The 23,717-nt window shown below is 47.6% G+C and overlaps 1 protein-coding gene across 1 annotated transcript in view; it reads left to right on the top strand.

The window, feature by feature from the left end:
• Phactr1 (phosphatase and actin regulator 1) overlaps nt 1-20,839 on the top strand; it is a 276,311-nt gene extending 255,472 nt beyond the window's left edge. Inside the window, exons 9-13 of the mRNA XM_052157236.1 lie at nt 4,950-5,005; nt 10,102-10,163; nt 15,086-15,226; nt 16,207-16,283; nt 17,505-20,839. Of these exons, the coding sequence (XP_052013196.1) occupies nt 4,950-5,005; nt 10,102-10,163; nt 15,086-15,226; nt 16,207-16,283; nt 17,505-17,520 (352 nt within the window). The 3' untranslated portion in view covers nt 17,521-20,839. The remainder of the gene's footprint in view (nt 1-4,949; nt 5,006-10,101; nt 10,164-15,085; nt 15,227-16,206; nt 16,284-17,504) is intronic.
• The last annotated feature ends 2,878 nt before the right edge of the window (nt 20,840-23,717 follow it).

The following is a 23,717-nucleotide window of genomic DNA, read 5'->3' as shown; positions in this document are numbered from 1 at the left end:
TAATGTTTAATGTTAACATGTCCATCAAGGCCATGGATTTGATCCCTTGCACCAAATATATGAGTGCGTGTACACACATATGCGCACAAGTGTGTCTGAAGTTACAGGTAGAAGCAGAGCATCAGACTGTAAGCACAGGGCTCTCCTAGGTAGACGTGAGGGCGTGGAGGTGCCCTCTGGAGCATCTCCTCTGTCTAGAAGGCCAGGCATGACTGTGAATGATGCACATGCGGCCCCTGGTACATAGAGACTAGACTCTAGGGGCCAGAGGGTAAGGCAGGGTCCTGAGTGGGTAGCTACCTGGGAATGAGATGTAAGACTTTTTGGAGAGTAGTTTTTCCAGAGAAGGTAGAGGTGAATTATTATTCCCTGTGGGCCCTTAAAATGTAGTGAGCTATGGAGTACAGGAATTGGAAGAGCGTAGGAACTCGGTGTGACAGGTAGGTTAGAATTTGGAGTCCCCAGCATACTGACAGAAGTTGAATCAGGCATGTTACACGAGATTAAAGAGTGCATGGCAACATCAGGATGAGTGGATCAGTGTCAGATGTTAAGAGAGTACACTGTGTTTGCCATGCCGACTTAGAGACCAGAGAGTTGGTGTTGACCGAGACCAGGAAGAACTCAGACCCTATGGAACCCATGGAGAAAGGAGATGGAACTCAGCACTTCTCCTGACCCCATGGTGCCATCTCCATTTGCTTGGCCTCTCAGGGCTTTGAGTTACATATGACTCAACTCTGCCCCCTAGAGGTTTGTTTGTGTGCTAGAAGTTCCATGAGACTGTGTTGGTGGTGGTGGAACCTTTGAAAACTGGAGCCTAACGGAAGGGCATTAGGACCCAGGCTTAGAGAGGCAATTTCTCCTGGGACCTTAATCAGTTCCCTTAAGATTAAGTTCTTTCAAAAGGAATACTTTCTCCTCTTTAAATTTCCCTAGCTTCCAGAGTCTACATGTGATCTTGTCCACATACATTCCCACCATTCCTATGGAATCATGTGATCTATGCTTTCAGCCTCCAGAGTTATGTAAACTCCTTCTTAATAAAAATACCCAGCCTCCAGTATTTTGTTATAGCAGCAGCATTAGGAAATGCCGCCACTTCTGTCCTAGGAGGGAGGACCTTGACTCTGTTGTTCCTTGGCTTCCTCTGTATTTCTTCTTTCCATCTGACTGAAATGTGATGGCCTCCCTCTAGTACTGGGATGCAGACACAGCTTCCAGGATCCAGACCTGAGAATCAGGGCTCTCCCAACAAGAAGCAGCTGCAAATGCTGGTCAAAGCTGTGGCCCTGATACTCCTCTGGCAAAGAACGCTCCTGAGCTCTGTGTGCAGAGCAGATCCTCTTAGAGTCAGAGCCTCCAGGGGCTTCTCACCTCTCCAGGGAGAGGCTGTGACTCAGAAGGCTGGTATTCCCTGACCTTCATTATTTAAAGCATCTTCCTGTCATCGCTTTCTGCCATCTGGGGTTTTCCTTGGGGAGTGGAAAGTTGGGATTTTGTTTTAGGTTTTGGAGTCTCTTCACACCAACAGGAAAACTTGCATTCATTTGATTATTTTTCTTACGGTAATTCATTGATAAGATCCTCAGACTGGAGAAAGACAAGGTATGGTTTTAAATTTCAGTTCAAGACCCCAGCCCAAGGAGTGATATCACCCACAACTAAGGTGGATCTTCCTACTTCAATTAACCTAATTAGCTAATCCCTCACAGGCATACCAGAAGCTAATCTAATCTAGATAACCGTTCACCAGCTTGTCTCCCCGGTGATTCTAGATCCTGGCAGAGAGTCAGTATTCACCATTACAGCTATACACAGCATGCACTTCTGAGAAACAGTCTTGACAAGAGTGGGATCTGCAAGGGTGGCGGTATTGTTGTAGGAACCAGGAAATAGAGTCAAAAAACTAAGAAAAAAAAAGTGCTGTTTCCATTCTGGTCCCTATTCGTGTTTCTCAGTGTGTGACCCATATCTCTCAGGGGTATTGGAAGAATTCAGTCAAAAGCCAGAGGGGATCCCCGTCAGGTGCCTCCATTCATTAAAGCTGGTTCTTCAACATATAGGAAAGAATTTCAGAATGAGCCAGAGTACAGTGAAATCGGTGTGTTTATTAAGTAGAAAATTAGATGTTAGATTTCCGAGCACCTGTGTGTGTGTGTGTGTGTGTGTGTGTGTGTGCGTGCACGTGTGCGCGTTTTGTCTCTGTGTTTCGCCTGTGTGTTTTTGAGTCTGTGTGTGTCTGTCTATGTGTCTCTGTGTATGAGTGTGTTTGTGTGTCTGTGAGTCTGGGTATGTCTGTGTGTTTGTATCTGTGATTCTGTATGTGTGTTTGTGTGTGTGTGTGTGTGTATCTATGAGTCTGTGTGTCTGTGTGTTTGTGTTTGTGTGTCTCGGCATATGTCTCTGTGTGTGTTTTTGTATATGTGCATGTGTCTGGGTATGTGGTTTGTCTGTGTCTGTGAGTTTTGTGTGCATGTATCTGTGTATCTGTGTCTGTGTGTGCATGTGTTTGTGTCTATGAGTCTGTGTGTGTCTGTGTCTGTGTGGAAAGAGGGAGAACAGAGAAGAGAGAAATGCAATGAGCAAAAAAAGAGAAAAAGAAGCGGTATCTCCAATAGCTATAGATACAATCCTGTGGGTTTCCAAAATGGATATCATTTACAGCCAGTTAAAAGATCAAACATAGTTAAAAAATTAAGTGTAAAAATATGGACTTGTTTACAGATTTCTCTTTACAAACTTCCTGTCTGTAGCTGAAACTGTAAGGTGGTTTTCTGAGGTACATCGTTCAGGTTTAGGGGTGAGAGGTCAAATCCTGAATGACAACACAAGGTCACAAGCAGCCAAGGGCCATCTGTTGTCTTTACCTGTCTCGTCTGTCATAAGTCGTCTTATGCTCTAGAAGCAATCCTTTTGCAATATTTTCTCTTTGTGCATGTATTTGCTTAGTTTTCTAGAATGGCTTACAGAACTCAAAAACACCATACCTATATTGACCAGTTAATGAAAAGAAATAATGAAAAGAAAAATGGGACCTGGGTGCACAGCTATCTGGAGAGATGGGTCAGGAGGGGGTCGGGCGCTTCCTCCAGGAGTTCATCGACCTGGAAGCTCATCCGATCTCATTGTTCACATTTCCGAGAGCCTTGGCCCTCCAACCACTTGGGATTTCCAGGGCCAGGTCCCCTCCAGAGGTGACCTAGGGGACCCACTGGTTGGCTCATTTCATTAGCATATAAAGTCAGATGTAATCTGAGGGGACTCATTTGGGATATCAGAAGTCCTAGGTAGGAAAGAGGATCAAAGATCATATCTCTTTCAGAGTATGTTACAGAAATGTTTTACAGGACCAAAGGAATAGTAAATGTGAGAATGTTCTTACAAACCTTAAGAGACCTTGGCATACAGTTTCCGGCGGTTTCAAGGTGCCGTCAGTTTCCAATAAGAAGACTTGAATTTGAAAGAGTTATAATTGGAGGCCCCATGGACTTTGCAGTTTCACTTTTCAACCTGGATAGCAGAGTCACAGAACAATAATGTACTTACCTGGGAAGAGCAAAACACTAGAGTGAGAACATGCATGTTAAGTTATGAGCATTCCAGAAAAATCACGGGAGGGGAAAGATCAAAGGCAGAAGTGAGCATTGTTTGATATGCTTTAAACAGATAGGCTTTAGCTAATATAAGAATAAATAGCCAGCCTGTGTGGTCTCACATTGAATACGCAGTTGGGCAGACATCCCTACAGATATCCGTGGTACCTTTGTATGTGGTTGTGATTTGTGCAGTCTCCATCTAAATTGGTTGAGACTTGTCGCTAGGGCAAGGCCAAAACAACTCCATCTTGAGCCTTATGACTTGTGCACATCCCAGATCTCTCTCTAGACTTCATGCTTTAAACATCTTGCCAACTATAGACCTCGGTTTCAGAAGTTTGGGAAGTGAGTCCGGCTCTTTGATTAAGAATGTGTGCCTTCCCGCCCATTGTGTCTCCCAAGAGGACTCTGAGGAGCCTAGAATTCCTTCTGCTACACTTATCCCGAACACACCATGTCAGTACCTGGTGGGCAAAACACAGATGCTGAATGACTGCAGAGTTGTTCAGGGACTGTCACAAGGTTGAAAAAATACAAATGTCCCTTTCCCCCCCACTGGTATCCGCTCTGCGTGGTGTCTACCCACCTGGGACTTTATGTAAGTGTCCAAATATGTGCTTCTCTCCTTGGGAGCCATTTCCCTTCTTCTAGTAACTTCTGGCGCTGCTTGTCACCTGTGTCTGTCCCTGCTTCTCCACAAGGCACCGCCAGAATTTCCTGCCTCTGCTATGATGCTGCGTTCTCTATGACTTAATTATGCGCCCGGTAATAAGAGTCATTTCTGTGCCTGTTCATCTGGCATTCCATGTGTAATAAGGCTCTGGTGGAGATGGGTGGAGACAGGAAGAAGAGAAGCCATTGTTCTCTGTAGACAGACACCCTCTCTTGCATGTCCTCCAGGCCACTAGCCTCTGTGCTCTGGGTGTGCACAAAGGTAGCAAGAAGCAAGCAAGCATTAGCCCAGAGGCAGAGAAGGAAAGGCAAGAGGCCACGCAGCCAGCAGTCAATAGGCTACAAGGAAAGAAAGGGACTTCTGTGAAGAGGAAAAGGCCCGGGCTAGGTTTCGGTCTCTTAGCCTGGGGGTACTGGAGGAACAGGACTGGGGAGGGGCCTGCAGAGAGAGGGAGGGCAGGCAGGCAGCTCTGCGTGACCTGACGCAGGGTGCCCTTCCCGGGTCTTGAAATTGAGGAACTGAGGAGGCACTGGTCTGGAGTCGGTGTCTCAGAACACAGAATGGACGGAGGACTCCCGCTGCTGACCCTGCCTGATGTATCTGCTAGGGCCGTGGAGATCACTGGCCCCACAGGGATATGACATGGTCCAAAAACTTTTCTTGGATTTTTTTCGTAGGCGGCTGAGCCAGAGACCAACCGCAGAGGAACTGGAGCAGAGGAACATTCTGAAACGTAAGTTGGTTAGCCTAGGGGTGAGCGGGAATCCTCAGGGTGTAGCCTTCTTGGGTGTGGAGTGTGGCTAGTTAGGGTCTCTCCCTGGGTCCACAGCAGCTCTGAAAAAAGCGTCTCCTGCAGGAGGTCTCATAGACACCCAGGGTGAACCCTCTCCATAGCTGGGGACAAGCTATACCACTGACTTCCCCGTTGTGGGTTAGGAACTCCACGGACTGAAGCCAGAGCCCACTCTGGGCTAAGAGAAAAAGCTAATAATCAAACGGAGGCACTTACCAGAAAGGGGTGATTAATAAGGAGAGCCAGAGTCACCTTTACACCCAAGCTGGCTTTAAAACAGAGACCTGGCTTTGATGTCTAGTGTAAGGGACCTTTAAAAATAAGGACCAGAGAACAAGTGGCTGCTCTTGGTGGAACCGCTCAGTCCCTGGAGCACCAGCCTCACAGTGGGAGGAAGGAAACACTGCTGAGCGAACGAACGCTCGTCTGGTTCTCCTGAGACTGGCTTGGCCAGTGGCATGCTTACACGATGCCCCTCATTCAGGGAAAGCTGTCTGTGGACGGACGGGGGAAGGCGGGCCCCTGGTTCAGCTCAGGACACCGAGTGTCTTTGAGTTTGTACAGAGAATCTACTTCCTACTGAAACCGTTTAAAAATACAAAGTAATGAAAGAAACCGGCCTTCTGTGGACTGCAATATGCCTCAGTTTAGCCATAAATATTCAATTTTCATTGATTAAAAAAAAAAAAAAAACCATACCCACCAGACCCTTGCTGCCGTCCTTAGCCAGTTTTCTCAGCACAACCAACATATAATATGTTTGGTCTAATCTCCCTAGTCCCCCAAAAGCCATTCTAAAATTAGATATTAGAAAGTATCTTATAAACATGTGTGTAACACACACACACACACACACACACACACACACGAGACGTTTGCTCTAGGTGACTGGATAAAATAGCCTCTTAAATGATTATGTTTCCGATTGCACTTTCTACCCCTCTTCCCAGAGGTCTTTGACCCAGCCAGCATTCAGTGATTTGCTGAGGGAGGTTGTTTGCATTTTTTCTGGGAAGGTTGTGACAGGCTCTGTAGTCCCTGCTTGCCTATCGGATCCTTTCTTCAAGGCAACGGTTAACAGTTTTCTCTGAGGTTTGGAGCAATCCTTACAGAACAGCGAGGTGTCTGGGGCTCTGCGTGTTGAATTTTTTTCTCTTGTATTGATTTGATTGGCAGGGAGGGCATATACCCATAGCACTCATGGGGAGGTCAGAGGACAACTTACAGGAGTCATTCTCTCCCTCCACCAAGCGAATCCAGGGGATCCAACTTGGGTTGACAGGTTTAGCGGCAAGAACCTTTATGCACTGAATCATCTCACCAACCCTAATTTATTTTAAAACCTGCCAGTGCCCTTCAAAGTTTCTAAGTTTGCCCCAGCATGGTGCCACAGAGCTGGAAGACTGTGTGGAAAGCTGGCAGACTGAGTTCTAGTCAGCCTGGGCTACGTAGCAAGGCCTTGTCTCAAAGCAAACATTTTTAAACATATTCTTGCTACAGGATAAATAGCATACAACTTTGTCAGAGATCGCTACAGTTGAGGAAGTTCCGATCTTTGGAATGTTTCCTTTTTTGCCCCATGCAGACATCTGGTCCATTATAAAGTTTCTATTGAGGAGAAGAGAAAAGGAGGGAAGGGAAATCTGATTCCTCAAATCAGAGATCAGATAACCCTGTTTCCTCCACACTCCTTTGCTGAGCGTGTCCTCCCTGCCCCCCCACCCTACCCCACCCCACCCCACCCCACCCCACCCCACCCTGGGCCCCCAGCTGTTCCGAGCTCTGACACCTGAGCGCTGAGCCTAGGCTATACACCGCTGGCCCTGGCTTGGGTTTCTGTAAATAGTTTCCCTCCCTCCACAGCTGTGAGGCTTAGGGAGAGAGGATCCTCCCCCCACCTCACATCTGGCTCCCCATCTCTAGTTGGCCCAGATCCTAAAAGATCAAAGCCAGTCTGGCACTGCTTGCTTATTGGTTTGATGCATATGTTTTATCGTTGACTCCTTGAGTCTAACCAGCCCAGCTCAGGGAGATTGACAGGGGAATTTGTGTGATTGTTACTGTGTTTTATCAATTTTCTCTGCCTTTCCCATATCAAATACCTACAAATTCAGGCAGTGCTTAACCAAATTAGAACAGATTGACCATCTCTCGGTTTCAAAACCTTTTAGGGATGCACCTGTTTTCCCTGCATACTGGTCCTTTATCTTTCTAGCTTTGATTTGGGGTTGTTTATTTACTCTACTTGAGTGGGGGGGGGGGGAGGAAGGGGTTGTTGGTCTTGTTCTTATTTAGGGGAGAGTTGTTTTGTTTTTGTCTTCTTGGTTCTAGTTTTGGGTTTCTGTCTGTCTCCTGTAGCCCAGGCTCAGCCTTAAACTTGGTATATATCCAAGGATGGCTTTGAACCCCCAACTCCCTGATCCTACCCTCCAGGTGCTGGGATTGCATATGTTACCACACCCTGCACCTACTTGATTCTTGTATAAGAAATGTCAAGAGGTATTTGCAAATAGCCCCCTAATAATCAGTTCTAAACTTATCTTCTGGGCTTTGAACTGGAAGAGGAGCTGGAAGAGGCCGGCTTGGTGTGCAGACCCACCCTGCTCAGCCTCCTAAGCAAACCCTCTCTTTGTTCAGTAGTCAATGGGGCCCCATGCGCATCTGAGCACATAATGAATTCTGGGAGTGGCCACCATGACGATGACATCACTGGACTCCCCTGGCCTCCTTTCTCAGTTGCCTAGTGGGATTACCTTGGTATCCTCGGCCTGAGAATTCATGACACTGGGTTTGTAAACGCCTTTGAGCTAATGATATGGAGACCATAGGTGATAGTTTATGACCCGCCCTTCTGAAGGTCTAAGAACCTACTTAAGAGATGAAGGCCCCCGCTCTGTGTCATCTCTGGCACAGAACACCCACCCCCATGGCCCAGAAGGGGCCTGTAGGTCAGGAGTGAGGTCAGACCCAGTAATGAGAAGGAGGACCAGCCTGAAGCAACTGGTGACAGCAGGAAAAACCAAAGGTCTGAACTATTTGACGGGCGAGCCGTGTCACGCGTGGCAGGCGGCTTCACTCCCTGGCGTGCTCATGGCTTGGAAACCCAGAATGGTAGCTTACGTGGTCCCTAAGTTTCAACATGGCGCCCAAGCCTCCTCTAGGATGGGCTACAAGGCTACCTTTCTTCTATCCTTTCTTCCCACCCCACCCCATACCCCCATAGAAGTATAGCTAGCTGCCTGAAGTCTGCCTCCAAATTAAGTCTCTGATAGATCCATTCATGCCAAGATGTTAATGGCTGGCTAGTTAGTTTCCCAGCTTTCAACAGAGTAATTTACTTTTTTTTTTTTTTTTAAGATGTCAGTTTTTGGGTTTCCCTTCTTTTTGGTCTTGCTATCTGCTTCACAATTTATCTGCGATAGGTTATTTCATACTAAGATAATAATGGCTATTATAGGTTTTTAGCTGAGAGAAATGGGTGTGTGTGTGTGTGTTTTTAAGGAAACTCTGGGGAGAAAATAGGGTGGTTAAATCCTGAGGAAGGGACCTTCGTGGTAGGTATGGGCACTGTGGGGGCTCTCGATGCCCATTCCACGGGAACAGTGGGCACTTCCTGTGTGTCCCATACAAGGTCCTGATCCCCACAGGCAAGATCATACCCTGGGGGTTTCACTCATGGTCCTTAGTCCTATTCTGAATTGCCACCATTTCTTGCCAGAAAAGCCACTGCCACCTTGCTTACAGCTGGCTATAACTGTCTCTTACTGACTTCCTAGGGAAGCAAGAGGAGAATGTGGGACTATTAATTATATAGTAATATATATTTCTCCCCACTCGATTTCTATCGTACTAAGATGTTTTTCTTTGAAAGACCCACGCTGTACTGAGACCTTTAGAAGCCACAACAGGATTCTAACAAAACAATGACGTGTTGTAGAAATATTACTTGAAAGCCATGATTACAAAAAAGGGGGAAGCAGGCAGCCCGAGCAAGCTTTCATGGACATTTTGCCCAAATTGACGCATAGTTCACCTTTGCGGATGCTCTCCTAAGCCCCCACGGGTGTGGAAAGCCCCCACAGGTGTGGAGCTCACGCCTTCTGTGACACTAGTTGGCGTTCATGGTATTTTTCAAATCAGATGGCACCAGGCTGATAGCTCTGTCTCCACAGAGACCAAGGAAGCCTTCCAGGGCCCAGAAGGTAAATGGTGATCTGTTTATCCACACTCAGCTCAGACAGAGAAGGCCCGAGGCCTCTACCTTTCTTCCTACTCCCCTCCCTGTGCCCTTACTACAATTCTTTAAACTCAGACAGGCCAGTTGCCCATATATTAATCTGGGAACATTTGGTCTCCAAAGTGTGCGCCTAAGACACCACTTCCAAGTCCAAATCCAGGCAGCTACAGCCCATGCTCTGGCCTCACGCATGTTCTGTGGACTTCTTGGAAGATTTAAAGAATTCATGGAATCAGGGCTTGTGTGAATGAAGTAAAGAGTTCTGAAGTCAGGGCAAGCAGCCTTTCGGGTTGCACTGGCCTCTGCCCCATGTCATTCCCGCAGGTCGAGGTGTGTCTTCTCCCCTGCCCTCCAGGGCTCCAGATTCTAGGGCCACACACAAGGAGCCCTTTCAGCCTTTTAGAGGTTCTAAAGGGCAGGCACGAGGTCTATGGTCTATACCTTTTTGAAGGAAGGTGTCCTTGATCGTCCCCAAATGTCTGTTGCCACCCACGGTGTTGTCATGCTTCTCAAGCATACATCCTTGGCTTATAGTCACAGTGCTCATCCCAGCATCCCTGCCTGGATCCCAAGCCCTTGGGCATATAAAGAGAACAATAATGGTTTTTTTTGTTTGTTTGTTTGTTTTTTTAAAGTCACTCCACTCAGTCCTCAGCAATCTGAAAGGATGCAGGAAGATGGAGGCAGGGCCCGTCAGGCATAAGGATAACTCGGGGATGGGATCTGAGTGCTTGGACCAGGGCCTGGGTGTGGGCAACGCCATGCACTGCAGTCAGAGGCCTCTTCCATTTATTTTCAGCTCGAAATGAACAAGAAGAGCAGGAGGAGAAGCGGGAGATCAAGAGGAGGCTGACTCGAAAGGTAAGCCGGTCCCAGGCCCCGGCCCCGAAGCTGCCCTCCCTACCTTGGCTTCTAGCAGCCTTGAGGACTTTGAAGGCCCTTGGCCACAGCTCTCTGACTCTCCCACACCTTTCTTGGAGATAATGGTCAACTCACGTATATCTCAGTCCCAGGGTATCCAATTCTTTAGGCATCAGTGGGCACCAGGAACACATATGATATACAGACACATCTGCAGACAGTACACCCAGATACATAAAAGTAAATGAGTAAAAAATTAAAAAAAAATAGATTTGTGTATTTTAACTCCACTACACCATTGGAAACTCATTATTAAAAAATTAGTAGTTCAAACAAATAAAAGGTTGACAAGGAATAGTGGCACATGCCTTTAGTCCCAGCACTTAGGAGGCAGAAGCAGGCGGGTTTCTGTGAGTCTGAGGACAGAGAGTTCCAGTTCAGAGAGAGAGAGAGAGAGAGAGAGAGAGAGAGAGAGAGAGAGAGTGAAAAGGAAGGAAGGAAGGAAGGAAGGAAGGAAGGAAGGAAGGAAGGAAGGGGGACAGGAAAGGAAGGGAAGGAAGGGGAGAAAGAGAACAAGAAGGAAAATATGTGGTTTGAATATGGACATGATAACTTGTGCCTATAATTTCAGCACACCAAAGACTGCGATTACCTCAAGTTCAAGGCTAGCCCGAGCTACACATAAGTGCTAGGCTATTTTGTCAAAAAAAAAAAAAAATGGTTTTAGGACACTGTGACTTTTTTCATTCCCCCATTACTACCTGTTGAAATTGAAAAACCTATTTGACTTTCTTCTGCTAAATTCAATTGGAATTACTGGATCCGGAAAATACCAGAAGTACTGATGGTTAAGATGTTTAGAAAACACTTAAAACCCCCTTACAGCTGGGGTTTTTGCTGTATTTTTAACTCCCCCAAATAGAGGCTATTGCCACGCCATATAAACCCACAGATCTTCCAGACTACAGATGACCTTTTGAGAAAAAAAAATAATAATAATAATAATAAACATGAAACTATTCTTGAGTCCTGTTGGAAGTTGAATTAATTGATGGCACACAGGATATAACACTCCCTCTGTCTGCCTGAAGTGTTTTCAATCAGCCCCCTGCCGTGGCCATCTTGAGAAAAGGGTACTCAGTCTTAAAGGAGGTGAAGAGATCCATTAAAATGAATTCTAAAGATGCTCGCTAGTGACTCCTCTTCCCTGGAAACATTACATAAAGGACGAGATGTGGAGGCCCTGAGAGGCCATGACACTTATTCAGGAGGTAATTTGGGTTTCTCAACATCCTCTCTCCCCAAAATCATCCCAAACGCTGGTGGCAAGCCAAATGCCAAACTAATTAAAGGAAGTGAGATAAACAAGATCCTGGGTGGTGGGGTGGCTGCCTGGGGACGAGCCACCGAGTCACCACACCCGAGGGGACAAAAGTAGGAGCTGAATGGCCTCACTTTGGCCACATCTTTGGTGGAAAGGTTCATTCACTGGTGAGCCTGGGTAAGGGGTAAGGGGGGGAGGGGAGTACACATATTTGTTCTAAGTGTGTCCTTGAAATGATAGCAAATAAAAAAAAAAAGACAAAGCCCTCATTTCTGAGGCAGAAAGTCAAAGACAATGAGAAAACAGCTCAAATCTGGTTTTCATCAAGTTCATTGGAACTGATTGCTGAAACCAAACCCCTAGATTTTCCCAAAATTTAAAATAGCTTGCTAAAAGGTATTTATGTCAAATTACTCGGACATCAGGTGGGCACGGCAGCTTCTCCCACTCTGGAAGTCTGAGGCAAGAGCATTGCTGTGAGTTTGAGGTCAGCCTGGGGTACAATAAGTTTCAGACCAACCTGGGCTACATAGTAAATCCTTGTCCCCCCCCCCCCCCACACACACACACAAAACCAAAGAAAAAACAGAAAGGAAGGAAGGAAGGAAGGAAGAAATGAAGGAAGGAAGAAAGGAAAGAAGGAAGGAAAAAAGAAAATAGAAAAGAAAAAGGAAGGAAAGATTATTTAGACAGCAATCCAATTCTTCTCTCTTAAGAAAAGGTTGTATGTTATCACAGACAGGACTTTGACTTTAACTGCATTGCACAGTAATGGAGGGGCAGGGGTTTTGCTTCCCACACTTTTGTCCCCAGTATGATGTCACCTGCAACCTTACCCATTAACAGCTGGTAAATTCTGCAATTACCCTCATGTCTCCCACCCACCAGTGTCACCTCCTCTCCCACAAGGGCAATTGCCTCGTGACTCCAGCATTTCCAGTCCTCAAAGGCTTCCACGGGGAGTCAAAAAGAGTGACCCTTAGGGCCGAACGAATGTTCCAGGAGACAGGGAATGTGGAATCCGGAAGTTGGTTTCATATTTCTCTGGGTCTGCAGAACCTTGTGCCCACCTGCAGTGGGGAAACACAGCTCACCCTGGCTTCTCTTGAGACTTTATCATACCAAAAACAGATGCCAGAGCCGGTGAGCGCTTATAGCCTCAGCCCTCAGATTTCTTTAATAAACTTCTATTGAATTTTAATCTCTAGTGGAAAAAAAATAAAAATAAAATAAAACCCAGGGGCTGGTATTGATACCAGCAGACCAAGTCATTTTCTGTAACTAAATTGAAAACATAAAAAAAATATATGCTAAAAATAAATAAATGCCTGTCTCCCTGCCCCCTCCTCCCCCCCCCCCAAATAGAATTGAGAACTGGAGATGTAGCACAACGACAGTGTTCACCCACCGTGAGCAAACCCTGGGTTTCATCCCACCACCACCTCAGAAAGGGCGCCTCCTTCAGTGAAAACATACATGTATGCATGATGGGAGGGAGAGACGGTTGGGGAAGGGAAGGGGTACACTTGGGGTTTGGCTTGTATTTCTCTGAAATTTGGTCTTAGTTAATTGGCTTTCTTTTTTTTTTTTTTCCACAATTTGTGCATGCGCATGATACGGCTGGCGCCATTTACACAAACACTGCTTCTTCTCCCTTCTCCCAGTCCAACTTCCTCAGAAAAAATGGACTTTGCTCACAAAGATTGTCTCCTCAGTATCTAGGAAGGACCTCGGGCTTTGGGCATAGAGGGCTACCTGCTCATTGAAGAGAGTTCTGGAAGAGTCTGGCTAGTGTCAGATTCACATACCTCCCAAGCCCCCCGGGACCACAGTCTGTGCTGTCCATACATGTCCCCTCCCACAGCATAAGCATGATACCATGCTCACTTGATAGAGCGTGGCGGTGGCACAGAAAGCACCACAGTCCTCCAGGACGTCTATCAGCACGACCCCTAGTCTCTCAGATTCTGCTGACAGACAGACAGCTGGTAAAAACCAGACCAGTTTATTAAATTCATTTACTTTTTATGAGGTGGTAAGTGGAGGAGGGGAGGTCAGATAGACTCTTACTAGGGAAGCACAAACTAGCCCTGGATTCCTCATGTAGCCCAGACTGGCCTTGAATGCTAGATAGCTCCTCTTGCCTTACACTCTCAAGTGCTGAGACTAAAGGTGTGAAGCACTGCACCCAGCTAACCCAGTGTGTGTGTGTGTGTGTGTATGTGTGTGTGTGTGTGTGTGTGTGTGTGTGTGTGTGTGTGTTTTAACTTCAGGACAAAGTCTGTCAGCTCTCATATTTCAAAGAGTACACGTTGATTCCAAGATGGGCATCATTTTAATTTCTAGCAATCTTGACCACACAGCTCAGGAAACTGTTTTCCCTGTGATAAGCAACATGTATGCCAAAAGTGTGAAGCCCTCTCAGAAAGCCCCTGGTGCCTCAAGACAGACTGCAAACACTACCCGGGTCTAGACATGAACCAGTTCCAACTCACAGGGCCTCCCCAGAGCCTCCTCCCTAGCCCAGAGGCAGCCAGAGGCCTGCTCAGCCCTTCCCTTGCTCTAACCACCAGGCATCTCTCTGGTTAATGACAGCCGGCCTTCATCTCACTGTGCCACAGCGGCAGCAGGCCAGAACATTCCAGCTCCAGCCAAGGGCATCAGGCAGAGACACGTGGCAGAACAGCCAGAGTAACTGGGATTTGTTGTTTGTTTTATAGGCCAGAGCTGTAAGACTTTATCTGACTGCCTCTTCTATTAATAGCAGTCAGCAGTCTAGGACTCGGAGGAAAAAAATGTTTTTAAATAACATCTGTTGAGCGTGAGTTGACAGCGTCGTAAAAGGAGCGATTGGCCATGTTGCTCCAGAAGAAATAAGCCTGTGACAGGGAAAGATAATAGAAATGTCAGCTTTCTGTGGTTAAAGGACAGAGGAAGGGTGTTCGGAGGGGAATGCCAAGAGACAGCTAAATAAACATGATTTTGTTCCTTCTTCCTCACAAAGTTCGTTCTCCATAGTATAAATGTGACATCGCTCAACTGTGTTGGCTCACTAACCTTACAGCTGACCTTCCGGAAGAAACCCTCAAAACTCCCAAATCGACACATCCCATCCCCCCATCCCAGAGGCTGCTACTATTTGCAACTGCTTGTCTGTGTGCCTAATACACACAGGCATGTATGCATCATGTAGACACACATACACAAGTGTGTCTACATGATGCATATGTGTGCACACACATATAATGTGTTATAAACCTATTCTGCAGACTGCACTTCATTTAAGACAAGGATGTGGACTCACCGATCCAAGTTTAGACAGAATCCTTGCTTAAGGTGTCTGTCTCCCACTGGGTGAAGGACAGACAGAGAAAACCCACAGCAGACCGCTAAAGGACAGGGTGTTGGGTAGTTGAAACAGACAATGAAGTTCCCAGAATCCCAGAGCTGGGCACCCTGGGTTCTGCTCCTACTCCATCTCACTGTATGACACCTCAGTTGTCTTCCTGGATTCATTTTCCACACCTCCAAGTTCACACATGGAACCATGGTCTAAAGTCCTCTGCTGACTGGGTCCTGCTTTTCTCCCTCCTCACAGCTCAGCCAAAGGCCGACGGTGGAAGAACTCCGGGAGAGGAAGATCCTTATCCGCTTCAGTGACTATGTGGAGGTGGCAGATGCCCAGGACTATGACCGAAGGGCAGACAAGCCATGGACCCGCCTCACCGCTGCAGACAAAGTAAGCAGGGGCCAGGAGAAAGGGAGATGGGCTTATCTGTAAGGAGAGCAGGAGCCCTGCCTCAGCCCCACCCTAAAAGCAGAGGATCCTCTCAGCTGCTCACAGGAGCCATCCAGGTGACCTGGTTGCAAAGCCTCCCAGTCTGATCTTCACTTGGAGAACACACAACAGACACAACTGTGTACACACTTCCCAGGAGGAGGAAGGACAGTATCTTGGTCTATTTGCTAGTGCTGTAACAAACCATTTGAGGCCTCATAATTTTATCCAGAAAGGTCATTTAAAGACTCTGTAATCCAGAAAACCGGAGCTCAGATAGCCTCATCTGGTGAGAACCTCACTCTGCTACACAATGGGACATAAATCATGGCACATGCCAGTGACAAAACATAGGAAGGAGTCTTACTTTGTAGTCTCCTTTAACTGATCCTGTCCTCCGATAAAGGCACGGTCCCTCTTAACAACCAATTACCCCTAAAAGGCTGTACTGTGTACAGTAGCATTGAGAAGTACAGGTCTGACCCAAGATTCTTCAGTTCAGCCCATAGCATGTGGGGGGGAGGGGTGGGGGGGGACAACTGTGTCTAGAAAGGCAGAATGACACAGGACTAGGCACAGAGCCATTCTTAACATGAGCCTACAGTCTCATCACTGACTCTCTGGGTCACAACACCATTCCAGGCACCCAGTGGGAGAAATACAAAAGGGAGGTGACATCAGAGTCACTGTGTGGCGGGCGATCTGTAGCGCCACAGGATGCATAGGGTGCAGAGACCTCCTAAGCATGGCCAGCTCCATTAGACCCTCACGGTGTTCCCAGAGAAGGGGAGTCCTGGAGGCTCTGAAAGAACACCCCAGGTGACAAGTTTTTTTGTATCCACCATGTAGTCGTGTGGAAGAACAAAAGTACTGTTAGACATGACAGACAGGGAGGCCTCTCCCCACCTCTTCAGCATGCTGACCAGTTGCTATTCTTGCAGGCTGCCATTCGGAAGGAACTCAATGAGTTTAAAAGTACCGAAATGGAAGTCCACGAGCTAAGTAGACACTTAACCAGGTTAGTACCGACAGCGTCCGGGTCGTACATTCCGGCACCACATGGCGATGTCTGTTTTTCTAATTTTTTACCTTACTTTATTTCTCTTTGAGACACAGCTGACCTGGTTCTCACCACATAGCCCAGACTGGCCAGGAACTTATAGAAATCTTCCTGCCTCAGCCTCCGGATCAGTGCTAGCCTTGCAGGCATGTAGCATCACACCCACAGCTATGTCAATATTTACTTTCAAGTAAATGACCCTTTGTCCTGGTTTACCAAGTAGTTTTGTGGCTAAGATAGGAGAAGATATGACAGAGATGGACATCAAGGTCTACTTTTAAATTAATAAAATGAGAACAGTAAGCCTGGCAGAGGGAAGGGAGGAGACACACTGTTAGTTCCAGCACTGGGGAGGAAAAGGTAGATGGATCTTGGCTGAGTTTGTGGCCAGCCTGGTCTACAGAGTGAATTGCAAGCCAGGGCTCCACAGTGAGACTGTAACATAACAAAAACAAAACAAAAGAAAACAAAACAAGCAGAGGTTTGAAGAACAACAAAGACTTGGACAAAGAATGTTAAAAATGTTAAAGGCCCAGGCCAAAAGTCACCCTCTGCTTTTCAGTTCTCTCAAAAATAAACCCTGACAAGGGTTGAATGACCCCAAAAGGGAGTTTTTATAAAAACCGAAGCCAGAGAGATAAGTGTGCTGTGAACACACAGTCGGCAGAGACCAAGCCTGGGCAGAACACCAAAGTAGCCCACGGGGACCGCTAAAGAGCATATCCTGTGCTCTTCTACAACACAGTCCTGTCTGTCAGGAAAATGTCACTTGGGAAAAATGAGCCACAGAAGGGATTGGCTACATGGGGTGTATACTAAGCCACTGGCTTTTCTAATCACTCCTGTGGAGAACACGTGCAGACACAGGGCTTGTCGCTGTACCTATTGTCCAACTCCGACACACACTTAGGACCTCCATCTTTGCTGCCGTTCAGGAGTCCCAATGCAACCACCCACCCAGTTTGGACCTCCAAAGACTCCCAAACTAAATCCTCTTAGGTCTCTAGATGAGTTCTGTGGAGTTCGAGGGCTTGGGGTGCCCCTCTGTGTTTGTGTCATGGGTGGGAGGTCACACCGGGTCACCGTCACAGCCCGGATATCTGAGGATGGGAAGGCACTGCGGTGGGAACTGGGCCTCTGACATCCCCCGAGCCTTGACAGAAGTTTCTCGTTCCCCAGGTTTCACCGACCTTAACAGTGGGATTACTCTTGAGTGCTCTGCTGTCTTCAAAACATAAATTTCTAAGAACCATAAGTGCTGACGTCTGTCCACTTCCCCGTTACTATGTAAATCCGAACTGCCTTTTTTTTAAAAAAAAAAAGAAAAAAGAAAGAAAGAAAAGAAAAGAAAAAAAGAAGAAGACATGAAAGGAAACACAACCAGGATTCTGTGTGCAGGAACACCATGGTGAGCGCTCCTCAGAGTTGCTGGCACCACTTCTGCTACAGAAAGGTGTCTCAGACCCCAAGACAGGGACACCTGAGGATTGTCAGGAACTGCCTCTTCCCCTCCATCCAGACCCAGCAAGCACCACATTGGTTCAGTCTTCAGTGAACCCCTTCCTCACCAGGGACTGTTGCCTGAGTCCAAAGAAGCCAAGGGCTTGGTGTAGAAATGGCTAGGTGAAGGTCCTAATCCAACTGCCCTTCTAGACTTGGGCCAGACATATGGGCTCCAGATGGGGCATCTACTCTGGGCCCTTGAGAGGGGGATGCTGGGAAGGGAGTGATGACCTCTCAGTCCTCCCCCGCCCCCCACACATGCACAGGCACACACATGCACGCACGAACATGTTACGCACACAAACATACATGCTTTCTCTTCAGCTTTGTCCTGGGGGAGCCTGTGCTGGCCCCTTGAGCATAAGCATGTGTGCTGTGGGCATAGGAGGCTAATCTGAGCATCTGTTTTGACCCCCGTCCCAAACTGAACTGCCTTCCAGAAGACTCTGGTAGGTAGTGATAGTGGCCATCTGCTCAGTTCACATTCATTGACCAGTTTATGTCCAGAAAGCCCAGGGCCATGGGTGATCTAATGCTTAAATGCCCTTGCCAAGGTTCCCTGTGATGTTCATGAGTATGAACAGACCAGGAGAGCTAGGGTCATTAACTCCATGGCCCACGTTTCTCTTTGGCCATGTAACACACCTGGGACAGTGGTGATGTGGTTTGGCAGTTAATAGCATCTGAGTGCCAATGCGTGGAGGCCGGTGCAGGGGAACCAATATCCCACTGCTGTTCCAGACCCTTCCACTCTTCTGTCTTTGCACTGAAGAGTTTCTGCAGAGAGATCCTTATCTCAGCAGAGCTAGCACTGGGCCATGACTGTCTGTGGTGTCCTTTACTGCTCCACTTACCCAGAGAGACCCTGTCCTCTCTCTCTCTCTCTCTCTCTCTCTCTCTCAGAATATGCCTCCAGCCATCAGCCCTGTTGACAGGGCCCTCCAAAGATTGGGTGTGCACTGAGAGAAGGACCCTAGACCCTAAGGAGGTCTTCTGCAGGACTGTTGTCCTTCCTAACCAAGCTCAAAGGCCCTTGAGTGCAAAGTTTCTGCCCCAACCCCCGTGGTGTATCCTGCTCTCTGAGTCACCACGGTGTCACTAGGTGATGGCTTACTCCCTAATACAGCTGGCACTTAGAAAGATGCCAGCTGGCTGGCCTGGCCAACCACAGAAGAGTTATCCCCTTGTCAAACCAGTTAGGGACCATGTTACTCTTAGGATACAGCCTAAGCGAGGTCATTCAATTCTCTGGAGCGTTAATGGCTCCATGGCCAGTTGCTAAGCCAAGAACCAGAGTTAAAGGAAAGCTTAGATCAGCCCTACAGGTAGCGCCATGCTCTCCTGGTACCGTCTGGATGGGATATACCTCTGTCCAGACCAAAGGCAACACCATGACTGGGTCTTTCTATCATCATCATCATCATCATCATCATCATCATCATTTGAATGTCCAGAGAGGTATTCAGGGAAAATGTGATGGGGCTTTTAGCATGGATGGCTGTAAACACGGTCTTCCCAAAAGGAATTTTGACTTTTGAATGTGTATGTGGTTGGAGGAAAGAGGCAGAAATCTTTCTTTGAACTTCCCTAGAGTGAAAGAAAGGCACATGCGCTGGGTGGAGGTCTCTGCCTGGCCAGGCCTAAGGCCTGTACTTCCTCTAATTAGCAGCTGTGCTTCAGACTGCTGCGGTAGCCTGGACTGACAGGCCTTCCCCAGCCAGGAAGAGTCCTAAGGAACTCCTCCCACAAAGGCCCGCGGCTTCCCTGCTGGCCTTCCTTCTAGGGCCCTTCTGATTGCCTGGGAACAGAAATCCCAAACTCACCTACACTCTGCTGCTAGCCAGCAGCCTTCACTGTTACCCACCAGCATGCCCCGAAATGGCCTTCCTCTTTACATATAGAAGACATTGGACAGAATGTCCACATCATTTCCTTTAGGGTACTCTCTTGCAGAAGTCACTTGCTCAGAGTTAGGGGTATGCCTCCCATGCTCCTAAAAGGTCACCACTGCCTTTGGGGACAGGCTATTCCAAGGCCATGATAAGTGGTCCTTTCCCAGGCTCAGCCGCCTCCCCAGCTGTAGAATGGTACTTCCACTCTTCTTCTGAAAACCTGGACTCAGTCTTCAGGGGGCTGTAACCACATGTTTTTCCCCACTTTGTGAGGACAACTGAAATGACTTGAGTTGTTTCTGAAGTTAACAATTTGATATTAATTATGGTGGGGGGGGCGGGATAAAAAGAAAGTGAGATGGCTTAGGACATCCCTTTCTGAAAGAGCTGAGGTTCTCAATTGAGTTCACCCTAAGTCTATACAGTCCCATCTGGGCACCATGGAGTTCTGGTTAGCAAGAAAGGAGAAAACGAAATGTGTCAGATCTTCCGGTTTTTTTTTCTCTCAAAATCGGGCATTGCTGAACCCCCATGCCAGTCTGCTTCCCTGACAGAAGAGCCTGCCATAAATAAACTGACCTTTCCAAAATCCCGATCACTACTTCATTCCCCAGAGCCCCTCAAGGCCCTGCCAGGTTTTTAGACCATGGGCCTTTCTGCCAGTAGAGAAACCAAACCACTCAACGGTCAGTGTGGGGAGACGCTCCGAGTGTCTTTTTCTCCTGCTTATGAACACGTGTTTGTACTTTCGGAATGAGCCCTCGCTCGTGGTGTGTCGCTTCGATGAATGGGATCCCAGGTTCTCCCTGTGCACAGCCAGTGGGCAGGTGTCACCTTTGGTGACTTTGTCCTCCCATGGGTCTGTTCCTCCCCAAGCAGGTTGCTTTCTCCAGTTGCTTCCTGGTGTCTGTACATAGTTCGTCTTTGTATAGGAGTAATTGTGGTGACGGTCAATCCGTGCCCTCCCGGGTTCTAACTTAACAGATGACGGCTGTATGAGAAAGATACTGTACATAGGATATAAATTAAACTGGATCTCTGTGGCCTAGGTTTTGTACATACAGAAACTGCATGGTATTTAAATTATTGTTTCTCTCTGATGATGTATGCAGTTTCTTTAAAAACAAACCAAAAAAAAAAAAGGTTAAAAAAAAGAAACAGCTTTGACTACTGTGTTATTTTATCGGCCAGCAGCAGGGACCACCAAAACTAGTTGGGCTGGAGAAGGATTGGCAAAGGGGGAGGGAGAGAGGTCACCAGATTCTGTGCAGACCGTTTCTGGAGGCATTCGGGGTGGGAGGGGGGGTGTGGCATTGCCGCACATAGATTAACTTTCTAGAACATTTGTATCTTCCACCATTTTTGATTCGAAAATCTGCCAAACCTCTGTCCCTGAACCATGTGGGGAGAGCGAATATAAATTAGGCTTTAAGTAAGTCACTCAGGGGTCCTGACATTACAAATATCAGCAGCTTTATAGCCTGGGGGTCCTTAGGGAACCTCTATATCAGAACAAAAGCTGTACATTTTTTTGCCTTTTGAAAACAGTGGGCCCTCTGTATCTGAAGATTCAACCACCTTTGGATCAAAAATATGGGGGAGATCTCATCTGTACTGAATGCATGCACATATATACATATCATACATACATACATCTCATATGCATGTGATATATATATCATACAGTATGGTGCCTACTGACGTCACAAATAGATTGCATCAGATACTAATATTTCATGCATAAAGGAAGATGTCCAAAAATCACAGGTAAATAATGTAACTGTTTTATACCGGGAACTCGAGCATCCCAGATTTGAGATGGGAATGGCCCTGGAATTCCACAGACAGCTGTATATTTGCACCTGGTTCTTAAGGACTTAGTATCTGTCCAAAAGAGCAAGCATTCTCTCACATGACTCTGGTTTTACCAGAAGGCGCCAGGGAAGCAGAGCACTGCCGTTTACACGTGGGAAGCTGATGGGTCTCCTGCTCTTGACCCAGCGATGTAAGATGGCAGCTCTAGGGGGGCAGCACAGCAGAGCTTCATAGAGGAATCACCTGGGAGTCTTGTTGACTCCCAGGTATTCAGTAAGCCTGGATGCAGCTGGAGTCCTGTGCGGGGCAGTCAGTCCCCCAGGGCCTGTGCTACAGCTGGGCTAGGAAGCACACCGAAGGCACAGGCTTCAGAGAATGGGCCACTTGCTGTGTCTGGGACTCCTGAGTGGCTACACGAATGTGAACTGCTGGGAGACAGCAGTAAATCTCCAGTCTCCCCAGGAAGGTAGAGAACCACGCAGCAGGAGTGGCTTCAGGCGGGTGGGCGGCACAGTGAGTGGTTTAAGGGGGTGGGGGGAGGGGGGCTTCCCTTCTACTCAAATGTGTACATACACAAACTGTGTGGTGTTTAAATTATTGTTTCTCGTTGATGAGGTATGCCTTTCCCCTTTCCCGGAGCTCTCTGGTTTTCGATGAGTCTTACCCGGCTACAGTTTTCTGTGGACAGAAAAGGGTGGGAAGTAAATCTTTTTAATGAGCTCAAAGAAGCCATGCCTGGTAGGAGAGAAGAAAAAAAAAAAAGGTCAGAACGAGAATGAAGGGTCTGGTCATGTGTTCTCACCAAGCAATAATGGCCTGGTGCCACCATTCCTATATATGTCTCCATTCTCCTAAGTGTAATCAGTGCTGGCCCGTGTCACCAAATTTCTCCATGCCTCTGTTTCCTCATCTTCAAAGCAAGGTCTCTGACTTACATGTTCTTTTTTTTTTATCGTGTGGGTATGAGGCTGCTTGTGCACACAGTGAGCATGAGTGGAGGTCAGAGGTCAACCCTGGGTGTCTAGCCTCAGGCTCCACCTTGTTTTGAGAATGGGGTCTTTGTGGTTGGCTGTGGCGGCGTGTCCTTGAAGCATCCTCCTGCCTCCACCTCTCATCCTGCTGGGATGACTGATACATCACACCTGGGTATCAGTCCCACCTGTGTGTGGGTTCTGGAGGATCCGAATTCAGGTCTCCCATGTGTGCACAGCGAGCATTTTATCCACTGTGTGGTCTCCTCAGCCTAAGTTCTCAAACATCCTTAAAGAGTCAGATACAGGGGTGGTTTCAGGTTTTTGAAAGGTGTTCAGTTTGAGACATGGTCTTTCTCTGTAACTCTGGATGGCCTAGAACTCTCTGTGGACCCTGGCTAATCCTCACTTCAGCCTCTCGAGGGCTGGGATTACAGACCTGAACCACCATGTCCAGCAATATGGCAATTTTAAAAACATTTAACTGAGTCCTGAGAAAAGGAAATGTTTACCAGGACCCTCGGGGGCTCGTCTCTCGGGCCACTTGCAAGAACCAGCATCAATCAACAAATCTTCTGTTCCCGTCTGCCATGTATGGGCCTGGAGAGCTACCGTCATAGGATCTTGCTCTTGTAGTGCTTAAACATACCTCGCCCTTGGCAGCAAAGAGGTAATTTCAACTGTTCATCCAGAGCGTATCGCCTCCTGGCCTGGTCTCTGCCAATGCCCGGTAATAATTATGCCGACTTCAGCATTGTCTCTCCGTGCAGCTATAGCTAAACACCAGGGACCAGGAAAGATAAGTCTCTCAGCCCCCCCCTTCCCCCACACCCTGGTGCTCTGCCTGGCTGAAACTGAGATGAGGTTCCTGTCCGTGGAGATACCTCACAGGACTGGCCAGCCAGGTGATAGTTATGACCTGTAAGAGCATAAGGCTGAACAAGGCCTGGTGTTGCAGGAGTCCTACTGAGAGTCCTGGGAAAGGCGGAAGAGAGCGAGCTGCCGAGTGACTACGGGAAGTCTTAAGTCAGCCGGGCAGGCAGAAGCTGCCATCATGGGCTCACTCAGGGCAAGGACATTCTCCCCCTCAGCAGCCCCACAGTGCATTCTCAGAAGAACGCTGGGAGGCCAACTGTGCCCGCCATCAGAGCACACCTGGGCCTTTCTATGAAGCACCAGAACCTTCCAGGAGGCTCAGAGGCCCACAGATG

This window comes from Apodemus sylvaticus, chromosome 14 (assembly GCF_947179515.1).
Source record: "Apodemus sylvaticus chromosome 14, mApoSyl1.1, whole genome shotgun sequence".
NCBI lineage: Eukaryota > Metazoa > Chordata > Mammalia > Rodentia > Muridae > Apodemus > Apodemus sylvaticus.
Note: the sequence above shows the minus strand (reverse complement) of the source record. Positions and strands in the feature narration are given on the sequence as shown.